Source organism: Sus scrofa, chromosome 1, assembly GCF_054392235.1.
Source record: "Sus scrofa isolate SSC_HxYL_T2T_F1_AM1 chromosome 1, Sscrofa_HxYL_maternal_Yorkshire_Landrace_v2.0, whole genome shotgun sequence".
Lineage (NCBI taxonomy): Eukaryota > Metazoa > Chordata > Mammalia > Artiodactyla > Suidae > Sus > Sus scrofa.
Window position 1 is genome coordinate 45,164,013 of NC_139383.1, and position 12,477 is coordinate 45,176,489.

Here is a 12,477-nt window from a genome sequence, read left to right on the forward strand (position 1 = left end):
CGGGTTAAGGATCCAGCATAGGTCGCAGCTGTGGCTGGGATTCCATCCCTGGCCTGGGCACTTTCATATGCTGCAGGTACAGCCAAAAAAAATAAAATAAAATAAAAGGATACTGGATATGGCTTAATTCCCTTTAAGCATTTATTTGATAGTCCCCACCCCCAACATTATATAAGAGTAGCATTTTGGGAAAGAAAATAGAAAATAGAGAAATTTGTAAAGAAAAAAAATATTCATCACATCATCTAATGATACCCACAAAGTACTTAAATGCTAGGGTTTTTTTGGGGGCCCCCTGCACCCACAGTTTATTGAAGTTCCAGGCTAGGAGTCAGATCAGAGCTGCATCGACCAGCCTATGCCACAGACACAGCAATGCCAGATCTGAGCCATATCTTCAACCTACACCACAGCTTTCTGCAGCAACAATGGATCCTTAACCCACTGAGCAGGATCCTGCATCCTCATGAATACTAAAGGGAACTCCTTAAATGTCTGTTGACGTTTTGGTTTATTTTTCTAATTTTAACTTGTATTTTTGCATCATTCCGTAATTCTACAAATTATATAACTTGGATCCTATTTTTTTCATTTAATATTACAAAGTATTTCTCTGTGTTATAGTCATTATTAAAGATGCCATTATGTAGATGATTCATATGTAGATATCTCAAGTGATCCCACCTACTGTGCAGTTTTTTGGTTTTTGTTTTGGGGTTTTTTTTTTTTTTTTTTTTTCTGTCTTCTTAGGGCTGCACCCAAAGCATATGGAAGTTCCCAGGCTAGGGGTTGAATCAGAGCTGTAGCTGCCAGTCTATGTCGAAGCCACAGCAATGCAAGATCCTAGCCACATCTGCGACCTACACCACAGCTCTCTTGGCAACACCAGATCCTTAACCCACCGAGCAAAGCCAGGGATTGAACCCCAATCCTCATGGATGCTATTCAGATTCACTTCTTCTGAGCCACGATGGGAATTCCCTATGCATTGTTTTTTTAATCAATTTCTGTCTCAGAGTCTGATTTTTCTAACAAGTTCAAGAAAAAATGCAAATGTGTTTGGCATAGACTGGGAAACAATAAGAATGGAAGTATTAGCTTTTCTTACTATTATAGTTATCAGGAGTTTGATTGTTCTATGAAAACTTTAACATACAATTTTTAGGCATTCTCATTGCCCAAACCCGGGCTCATAAACCGAGTGTCCCAACCCAGAGGATTTGATGAGGAATTTTACAGCACTCATCCAAGGGCAGGATTGCTGATAAGGATCAGGGTGTATGCAGGGCCCGTATTCCTTTAATCTGGCTGAGGAGGGTCTCCTAATGAGCTTCTATGGTTCAAGGTTATCAAACTGTGACCTTCTCTCTGAAATGAAGAATGCTTTATCAAGTAGTTAACATCTTCCATTTGTTGGGGGTTTTAGTTCTGCAGAAAAGCTCAGAGATATTATGTGTATCTGTGTCCAGGAGCCTCATAGGATCCTGCTCAGTTCCATTCCCACTCCTCTATATTCCTAAATTCTCAAAAATAGTGCCTTTTAGAGTTCCTGTTGTGGCACAGTGGTTAATGAATCTGACTAGGAACCATGAGGTTGCGGGTTCGATCCCTGGCCTCACTCAGTGGGTTAACGATCTGGCATTGCCGTGAGCAGTGGTGTAGGCTGCAGACGTGGCTCGGATCCCACATTGCTGTGGCTCTGTAGTAGGCCGGTGGCCACAGCTCCAATTGGACCCCTAGCCTGGGAACTTCCATATGCCATGAGAGCGGCCCAAGAAATGGCAAAAAGACATAAATAAATAAATAAATAAATACATAAATAACTGTTAAAAAAAAATAGTGCCTTTCACCAAGTATAATTTGAGGACCTTTGTTTATTTTATGCTTTATTTCCGATTGGACCCCTAGCCTGGGAACTTCCATATGCCGCGAGAGCGGCTCAAGAAATGGCAAAGACATAAATAAATAAATAAATAAATAAATAAATAAATAGCTGTTTAAAAAAAATAGTGCCTTTCACCAAGTATAATTTGAGGACGTTTGTTTATTTTATGCTTCTGGTTTATTTCCTACAAATATATTGCTAATGAAAATGATTATGTGAGTTATGGAACTTTATGCCTGTGTGCCTATAAAATTCAGCACCATAGCATATATTAGGCTTTAATAATGGCCTTATATCTTTGCTTGGACACTGTCAACAATTTATGAAAGCTGAATGGCATGTTGTGATTCAAGTCTTCTCAATTCTATTTCTGCATCTCTGATCTACTCATTTCTACTGTTCTCATCATTGTCTACATTGTCACTATCCACCATTTAGTAGGACAGGACACCTCAAGTCTTAACCTCCTCCCAATTCTATTGTAGGTTTCCCTCCAATCCATTCCCCACAGAATAGTGTTGGGGAGATGGCTCAAATCGTCTGTGTCGGAAAATGAGACACATGAACACGGGGCGATCTCAACAAGGCTCTTTACTTCTGCTGAAGGGTGCGGGTACTCAAAAAGCGCACGCAAAGAAGAGAAGACCCTCCCTATTTATCCCGAACACAGGTGATGTACCACCTGTCCCCTTCCCATTTGTCAGGTCAGGGTACACATTCTTCTTGGTTGGCTAATTTGAAACATTGTTACTGGGAGAGGAGGGAAAGAGGACAGGGTTGCAGGAAGGTGCTTCAGTGGAAACCAGAGCAAAATGGAGTAACCAAGATTTCCTTTGATAGAAAAGACAGTATGTTATTTTCCACGATGAGAAAAATGATTTTCTTAAACTATTTTATTTCCCGTTCAGCAGCTGTTGCTCATTTGTCCTTAAGATAAAATGCAAATACCACGGCTTACAAAGTCCCTGAAGGATGCAGACCCCCACTTTTCTTCCCTTTTCTTATTTTGCTGCAGATCCTCAAGTCTTTAGCTTCCTGAGCCCAGTCAAACCCTTCCCACCCTGGGTGTTTGTGCTGTCATTTCCTCCATCAAGAGCCTCTCCTCCCTCCTCCTCCTCCTCCTCCTCCTCTTCCTCCTCCTCCTGGGTCTCCTGGGAGACTGCCCACTCACTGCATGTGGAAGTTCCCAGGCTAGGGGTCAAATTGGAGCTGTAGCCATATTCCTACACTACAGCCACAGCAACACAGGATCAGAGTCGAGTCTGTGACCTACAGCACAGCTCACAGCAATGCCAGATCCTTAACCCACTAAGCAAGACCAGGGATTACACCTGTGCTCTCATGAATGCTAGTCAGATTCATTTCCACTTAGCTGCCATGGGAACTCCCCTTCACAGCATATATTACAACTTAAAATTATATTGTTTGCTTAGTTACTTGTTATATTCTTTCCTCCTTTGTATATAAATTCCATTGGAGGTAGAAACAATGTTTATGTTGTTCATCATAAAACAGCTGAATGCCTGGTTTGGCTAGGCATTTAACAAGTGTTCAGGAGGGAGCCAGGATATTCAGAGCTGTTGGGGGTGGGGGGTGAAAACCCAGGGAGTAACCAGATCAGGGCCAGGAAGCCCTAAGATAAAATCCCTGAGAACAATATCCTCAAAGGGATTGAGAAATTAAGAGGAGCCTGCAAAGCAAATTTAGGAAGACTGGGAATGGAATGCCCAAAAGGATGTCAGGAGGGAAACTAACTTGATCATATCCAAACAAATATTGGTTGAGCATCTACTGTGTGCATTAATGTGTCAGAGGATGACAGAAACACATATGACAATTATCTTAAGTAGAAGAAATTTTGAAATGCTTCTATACTCCTTTTCTCTTATTCAGCATCTTTTGGTGATGAAATGAGCTATAAAAATACACTAAGATAGGAGTTCCTTGGTGGCTCAGCAGGTTAAGGATCCAGTGTTGTCACTGCTGTGGCTCAGGTCACCTCTGGGGCATGGGTTTGATCCCTGGCCCAGGAACCTCCACATGCCCACAGGCACAGCCAAAAAGAAAAAAAAAAAAAAAAAAAAAGAGAGACAGAGAGAGAGGAAAAATGCACTGAGATAGATAGCCCTTGTATGTTTGTTGAACATGTCCAGTTGAAAAACATATCGTGATAGAGTAAAGGCATGACTACTATAGCTTTTCTATTAAATAAATGTTATTAAGTTTGCTAGAAACTGCTCAAGAACATTCCTCCTTATGTAAGGCTTACCCTAGCAATGCTGCTTGGGTCAGTGTCTGCCTGGATTATCTGCAGTCTAAATGCCAACTCTGTAAATTAAACCTGTCAAGTGACAGCTTTGCCATAGCATGCATAACAAACCTTTAAAATTTATTTATATTCCATTCCCTTTCTCTGGCCAGATTAAATTCTCCCTTCCTCAGCTGTTTTTGCCTCATTTCAGACTGTGGCATAATTCAGCACATTCTAAACAATTACATGGAGACTATAGGCCTCTTGATTTCCAATTCCCAAATGATTTTTATTTGGACTTTGGAATAGCAAAATAAATGTTTCCAGGTTCACTAAAAATAAGAATTTTCTCAAACTAGATTCCCCTGCACCAGTCATAATAATGGCATGCTATAAGAATGCTTTGAATTATTATAGGTTCATATTATAACACTTTATTCAGTGTCCCAAGGAAACAGTTTCTTCCAGTATGCAAATAGAAATGTTCTTCTTTTTTTTTCTTTTTTTTTGTCTTTTTGCCTTTTCTAGGGCTGCTCCCGCGGCATATGGAGGTTCCCAGACTAGGGGTCTAATAGCAGCTGTGGCCGCTGGCCAACAACAATGCAGGATCCGAGCCACATCTGCGACCTACACCACAGCTCCTGACAGCACCAGATCCTCAACCCACTGAGCAAGGCCAGGGATTGAACTCGCAACCTCATGGTTCCTAGTCGGATTCATTAACCACTGCGCCATGACGGGAACTCCTAGAAATGTTCTTTTGACTAAGCTGTCTGTCATATCTTAATATATATGCTGAACCTCCACAGAAGTAAATACTCACTATTTTAAGTGGCAAGGTTTCAAATGTGAAAACACAGTTTCATCTGATTTGAAGACTTACCTGAGCAATTCTGGAATTTATACTCAAGTTGATTAATATTAGACGTGAGAAGTAAAGGGACGTGGAGTTCCCACCTTGTCACAGTGGGTTAAGAATCCTACCACAGACGCTTGGGTTGCTGCAAAGGTGTAGGTCCTATCCCCAGCCCAACACTCTAAAAGATTCAGCACTCCTGTGGCTCAGGTTGCAGCTGTAGCTGGGATTCAATTCCTGGTCCAGGAAATTCCATTTTTTTTGTCTTTTGTCTTTTGAGGGCCACACTCCAGCATACAGAGGTTCCCAGGCTAGGGGTCTAATCAGAGCTGTTGCTGCCGGCCTACACCAGAGCCACAGCAACACCAGATCCTTAACCCACTGAGCAAGGTCAGGGATGGAAACCCTCAACCTCATGGTTTCTAGCTGGGCTTGTTTCTGCTGCGCCACCATGGGAACTCCAATATGCTTGTTTTAAACAATGTTGATGCACTGAAGATTATGTTCACAGAAATTAAGTATTTTTTCACTTTTTTTAAAACAAATTATACAAGAACATTCCTTTTAGATATAAAATAGACTGTTCTGTAATAGCAAAAGGAAAATAAACTATTACAAGTTTGATAGGAGCCATCGTTGTAACCCTGAATTTTTAGGATATTTAATTGTGGGGATATACTTTAGATCACCCTCTCCTCTAGTATTCAGACACCTACCAGGGTATTTTCCTCCATTAGGTGTGTTTTGTACATCATTATACTTTGCAATCTAGTATTCTTTTCTGGCTTATTATTTATTGTCACATTTGACCTATCATTGCAATAGTAATATTCTTGATTTAGTAAAAAAAAAAAAAAAAGAAAGAAATCTTAATCAGATTTCCTCATAGCCTCAATCTACCATTTATAGCCCTAATAAATCTGAGAAAGAAAGGGGTAAAATTTTCCATTCCTTTTATGTTTGGTGTAAGTGTAATCATTCAGTGTTTACTGAGAGATCTGCCATCCTGTAAAGATTTCTTCATTAGTTTTTGCTGATTTGTGGTCTTCTACAGTGTTTTATCTTCCATAAGGATTTTCCTCATAATGAGAGACTCCTTTATCTCCCAACTCTTGGCTTTGGCATTTTGAATATGCTGATGAAAAGTCCTGCCTACCATGAAGAGCTCAAGGACACATGATATGCTGGGAAAAGTAACTGCTACCTGGGCATTATGGTTAGCTGGAAAAGTCTGCCATCTTTGGGCTTCTTTCTGGAACATTGCCTTTCAGAGATGTTTTCTTATTCCTGGATGTCTGAACCACCATTTGCAAGCCTGTTGGCTCAGTGTGGAAATGCTCTGCCTTAACAGGTTCAAGTGATGAGGCGCCAAGTGCAAATCTATAGAAGTTAGTGAGTCCTCTGAACACAGGAGCCCCCTAACCAATGATGGGACCGATGTACTCCTGTTCCCTAAAAATCAGTAGCTTAAAACTATGGTGCTCAATAGAGCAGACACACTCAGCACAGCAGTGAACTACAAGACCACAGGACACATATAAACATGGCAGCTGCCAGGGTAGCAGGCCCATGACAGAATTTATCGAGTTGATCAGCAAGACCACATTAATATCTTGTATAAAGTGTGTCTTTTTCTCAATAGCAAAAGCTTCTTCCAGTCTTTCATCCTTGAACCGTCCTTTCAAAGTAGAACAAGGCGGTACTTTATCTGAGAGGCTAAGACCTCCCCATTAACCAAAGCTGATTAGTCCACTCATGAGTTTGAGCCCAGCTTTAAGAGCTTGATGAGAAATAGCTGACTAGATACTTCATGTCAGCACTGCTCGTGCTAATTACAGGATCTGGAACACACAAGGCTCACAACTTGTATCACAAGTTCTACAAGAAAACTGGCTAATACTGATTTGGCTCTGCTTACCATTTGTTGAATGTTTATTTTGTCCCATCAATTCATTTTTTGAAAAGCTTTCACTCTTTCAACTAGCATCACTGTGCTGACAAACTTTTGAAGTGAGAGTAGCCCACTGAATATGTGATTTTACCTACACTTTTTTTTTTTTTTGGTCTTTTCTAGGGCCGCTCCTGAGGCATATGGAGGTTCCCAGGCTAGGGGTATAATCGGAGCTGTAGCCGCTGGCCTACGCCACAGCCACAGGAACACAGGATCCAAGCTGAGTCTGCAACCTACACCACAGCTCATGGCAATGGCAGTGCCGGATCCTTAACCCACTGAGCGAGGCCAGGGATCAAACGCTCAACTTCATGGTTCCTAGTTGGATTCGTTAACCACTGAGCCACAACGGGAACTCCTTTTTTATTTTTATTTTTTTATTTTTTTACCTACACTATTGTATATGTTGCTCAAGCTTTTCCATATCAAAGTTTTAAATTTTTACATAATGAAATCTGACTTTTCCTTTGTGACTTGAGTTCCCTTATCTTCTTAACAAGGTTTCTCTCATCCTAGGACAATTTTTTCAATACTCCTATTTTTTTTAGGATTTTAAATATTTACATTTTTACTCGTTTATAGTTTGTGAAGGGACATCATATATTTCTCAAGCTCTTTAATCTTCCTTGATGTAGATGGATTCAGAAGTGTCCTAGGCAAGCAATTTCTTTAAAATGAAGATGACTTCTGTTCCTGTGAAAGCCTGCCTGATCCAGTTCTTTATTTTTTTGAAAGCACTTTGTTTGCAGAGTATATGCTTATAAACAAAGTTGAATATCACAAATGTCATAATATCATTTATATGTGGAATCTAAAAAAAAAATGATATAAATGAACTTATTTACAAAACCGAAACAGATTCACAGACTTTTAAAACAAACTTATGGTTACCAGAGAAGAAAGGTTGGAGGAGGGATAAATTAGGAGTTTGGGATTAACATATACACAATATTCTTTATAAAACAGATAACTGACAAGGACCTGCTGTATAGCACAGGGAACTGTACTCAATATTCTGTAATAATTTATGTGGGGAAAAGAAGGGATATAGGTATAACTGAATCACTTTGCTATACACCTGAAACACATTGTAAATCAACTATGCTCCAATAAAAATTTTTAAAAAGTTGTCTACACAAGCACAGTCTCTTAAGTAGACGTTTTAATAAATCCTAAGATGCTGCAGTACACTGACCAAGAAAACAATTTGATCCCTAAAGCCCTCTCCAATCTATGCTCAGTGAAAACAGCAAACAAAAGGCCTGAGTAGAAAACCTAGTTCTTCAAAGCAGGTAAAACTCCTGTTTACTCCTTCCAGAAGAGAAAGAGTTTTCAGATCATAAAAGACAGAATTGCCCGGGTGCAAGACAGAACAACTGTGATAAGGCTTTACTTCCTAAAAGTCTAAATTACGAACAGTGGAACAGTTCTGAAAATGAACAAAAAGGAAAGCAATAGCTTTGAGGCAAAGAATCACATCAGTCTGGCAAAATCGAAGATTCTTAATTTTTAAAACGCTGCCTAACCTTTTATTATCTGTGACAACACATCAAGTGAGCAGCAGTACAAAGGATGCCTGTGATTTAGAAATGCCACGCTTGAGCCAACTACAGTTGCCCGCGTGCGTAGCATGAAGGCGTGACCAAAAAAGACTGGGGAACAGAGGGCTTTATCTGCATCACAAGACACTCTCCGTTTTCTATACACGAATGTTTGCTGAAATAAGTCCTCTCCGCTCGCGCTACCGGGGGCAGGACCGAAACATCACAGGTGTTGTCGCGGGCAGGTGGAGCCACAGGAAGATTTCACGTTGGGGATCGCAGGGCGCAGGTGCCCAGGCAAACCGCTGGTCAAAATGACTGGGATCTGACTTACGGCAAAAGAAGTAGGCCTGGGATTGAGACTACGCTCCAGTCCGAAGTGCACTGCATTCTAGTTGAGGCCAACTTCGGGCCTCCTCCTGAGATGAGAGTGCACTCGTCAGGGGTTTAGTTACGTAGAGCAGCCTCTCATCCCCGTACGGGGCTTCCCCTGCAGACCCTCCAATGACCCTTCCCACCCCCGCCTGGTAGGCGCTCTGATTGCAGCCGGTCGCCATTCATCAACCGGTTCACACCGGCGGCCGCCGCCGCGCTGTGACGTCGGCGAGGCGGGCCTCCGCCCCCGCTCGTCGGCGCTAGGATTGAGGCCCGACTGCGATTGGCCGCCTGGGCGTTCACGTCACTCTTGCTATAAATAAGAGGGCTTGTGACGCAAGGGCGCCTCGGCGCACGTATTGGCTCATTGGGCTGCGGGCCGGCGAGGCTGCGCGCTCTCCCCGGAGCCGCTCGCTGCAGGATCGAGTCCACTGCCCTCGCTGCCTCCAGCGAAGCCGCCGCTAGCCCGCGAGGACCACCGCCACCCCTGCCCTACCGCTGCCGCCTGTGTCGCCGCCGCCTCGGGACCGGCTGTATGATTAAGCCACAATCTTCAATGAGTAGACATATTCCTGTGAGTACCCGTACCCCGTGCCGCCGCCTTTGTTCGGAGCCTGGCTCCGCCCGGGTCCCGCTGGTACTGGCGGGCGAGCGCTGAGGGCCAAGCCCGGGGCGCCGGGCTGCGCGGTGGCACGGGAGCCGCTTTGTGACCACCACCTCGCTCCGGCACCCGGCGGCGCCCCAAGGCCCCTTTGTCTGCCGCAGGGCCCGGGAGCGGGGACGTGGCCCGGGTGGGGCGCGGGTTGCGCGTCACTGCAGCGGGCGCGCCCCCAGACCCTGCGGGCGGGTGGGCGAGGCGGCTGCTCGCGGGCTGGGCCGGACTCCTTCGCGGAGCCGGCGGGATTGGGCCTGTGCGGCCACCCAGGGCCCCGCGGCTGCGGCCGGCGCTCGGACAAAATGGCCTCGGCGCCGGACTGAAGACGCGGCGCGAACCCGTGACCCGGGCCCGCGCGGCCCCACCAGGTGAGCGGCCCGCCCCGCCCCACCGGCTCCGGACAATGGGAGCAAGTCCGGGCTCGTCCCTGCTCCGGGGCGGGGCAGGAGGGAAGCGGCCTGGGTCTGAGCCTGGGGAAGCTTCCGGGCCGCACTGCGCGAAGCCAAGGGGGCCCGGTGCCGCCTTTTAATCCGGCACCCTTAGAACTTCCTGAAACCCCAGATGTGCTGTGTTTGTTGCCTCCTGTTGGCTTGCATCGCAGGGCCCAGCCAGAGCCAGAATTCTGAGGTTTATCTCTGTCCGTGGAACCCTCTGCGGTTCCAAATGTATTTCATCGTTATTTACACTGCAGTTAGAACTATCGATTTGCTTGAGATCTAGATTATGAGCCAGTGCTTCCCGTTACTCTATATGTGAATTTTGTTTGGTGGCAGTGAAAAAGTTGAAAATCAGAAAGCTAGATCATTCTGAAAACTAATCAGCATTTTATACTTGTTATATTCCAGGTGCATTGCCTAAGGTATAGGTAGATGAGGCACAAATTGCAACTACCTACCATCTGATAAAATAGTTAACACAGATTATTGTGATTATGTACAACTGATAAGTGGAAGAAGAAAAAATTCCTTGGTATTTCTAGATTGCCTATCATGGATAGGTTTTCCTGGGGCGAAGACATTGGGAATGGGGAAGTCCTGGGCAGAACAGAAAGGTGTTAGGTGTGCACAGTCACTTCCGCTTTTGTGGAAATTCATCACCCGTCTGTCCCCTACTGGGTGGCTCTATCCAGTCCACTGAAAGAATTATTTCTGTATTGCTTTCTGTGCTTCCTTGTGAGAAATTGCTAGTTGAAGGGATATGGCCAGACAGCTGTAACAGGAATTTTAGTTAAGTATGGAAGTAGTATTGTGTGTTTCTCTACAGATCGCCTTTAACTTGAAAAAAGTAGTACCTGGAAGTCAGAATACTGAGATTAGAGTCTTTGACCTTAACAGCTTTGCAAATTAATTTATCGTCATTGGGAAGGTGCCAGAAGACACTTTTTATTCCAAGGAAGTAGTATTTAGGATTTGAGGTAGAAAATATAATTGGAATTACTTCAGTTACTGCAGTCTCAGGTAAAGTGTTTGGGGCAGTGGCTGGTTCTTGGTGCTGTTATTAACCTGTTCTTAATGTTTGTCCTTTGTTTACTCCCAACCACACTACACACAAGCTCCTTATAAAGTACTTGGAAGAAGAGCAACAGCAATATCAATGCTTTTTGTGTATTCATTCTGAAAATACCCTGTGAATATTCATTTAATATTTGACATTGGCATAAAACTGTTTTGGTTTCTTAAGAAGACCTTAGGAAAAACATGATTGGTAGTAGTAGTAATCTTGCTCTTGAGACATGGGAGAAAAAAATGGAATTTACACCACTGCCCTCAGCCCCTCCCCCCCACCTCCTTCTCTCTTTTCTTTGGATTAGATTTTAGTTAAAGATGGAATAAGTGGAATTTGGGCTTTACAATCAAAAAATTTTTACTGAAATTATGAACAGCTTTTTTATAGTTATAAGTGGGAATTATTTATGTATATACATTTCTTTGTAATACTTCACATAACAAGTTGGTTAACTTCCAAAGTCTCAAATGAGAGATAATCTGTTAAAGGGGAATGATAAATTAAGAATCAAATGAGATGGCGTGTATGTAAGTGTTTTGAAAACCAGTTTTGTTTTGTTTTGTTTTTCTCTTGAGAATATTGGTTAAGTCTTTAAAGGAATAAGTGAATTACACAAAGACTAACAGCTTTCGAGTATTCATGAAGTTTGTAATGTGTTAATATTTTGGAAAAATCGGTATAGAAAGTTGCACCTGGTTTTTTGTTTGTTTTTGTCTTTTTATGGCTGCACTTGTGGCATATGGAAGTGCCAAGCTAGGGGTTGAATTGGAGCTGTAGCTGCCAGCCTACACCACAGCTTACAGTAGTGTTGGATGCTTAATCCACTGAGTGAGACCAAGGATCGAACCTGCGTTCTTAGGGATACTAGTTGGGTTCCTTAACTGCTGAGCCACAAGGACAGGAACTCCTGTGCATGGTAGTTTATAACAATGTAAAGGAAACAGCTATTAAAAGGAATAATTAATAAAAGAATGTGTATAAGGAATATTCACCAAATAAAACGGGTATTCTTCTTGCAAGCGGTTTTTGTATTAAAGTAATCTTTAAATGCTTGTGTGATGCTTATTGATTTAACCTGTAATCACCCTTGTATTTTGTGATTCAAGTAAAAGTTGAAAAAGTGACTGAGGCCCAAATTTGAAAAGATAGCTGTGCACTTAAATACTGTAAAAGCATAGCATGTTCCTTTTGAATTAGAAAACAACTTTTTTCTCTCTTTCTCTCTCTCTCTTTTAAACAGCAGTTCTGTGGTGTTCTTGGTCACACATTTATGGAGTTTCTGAAGGGCAGTGGAGATTACTGCCAGGCACAGCACGACCTTTATGCAGATGAGTGAACTGTAAAAACTCATTGCTACTCCACCAAGAAGCCCCCATAAGAGTGGTTAACCTGGACACAGAAGTGTTGAATTAAAATCCACAGAGCATTTTTTACAAGAGTTCTGACCTGGATGGGGT

The 12,477-nt window shown here is 43.0% G+C and overlaps 2 protein-coding genes across 2 annotated transcripts in view; both read left to right on the forward strand.

Moving 5' to 3' along the window:
- The window catches only part of PHF3 (PHD finger protein 3), a 1,103,753-nt gene that overhangs the window by 969,928 nt on the left and 121,348 nt on the right, over nt 1-12,477 (forward strand). The window lies entirely within an intron of this gene.
- On the forward strand, nt 9,244-12,402 carry LOC146406057 (uncharacterized). The gene is made up of 2 exons (XM_084958534.1): nt 9,244-9,433; nt 12,261-12,402. The coding sequence occupies exons 1-2, from the start codon at nt 9,395-9,397 to the stop codon at nt 12,354-12,356; spliced, it is 135 nt and encodes a 44-aa protein (XP_084814660.1). The 5' UTR covers nt 9,244-9,394; the 3' UTR covers nt 12,357-12,402.

Coding starts and splice junctions, on each gene's coding strand:
- LOC146406057 (XM_084958534.1), top strand. CDS start 9,395: ATGATTAAGCCACAATCTTCAATGAGTAGACATATTCCT. Junction 9,434..12,260: donor CAATGAGTAGACATATTCCT/GTGAGTACCCGT, acceptor TCTTTTAAACAG/CAGTTCTGTGGTGTTCTTGG.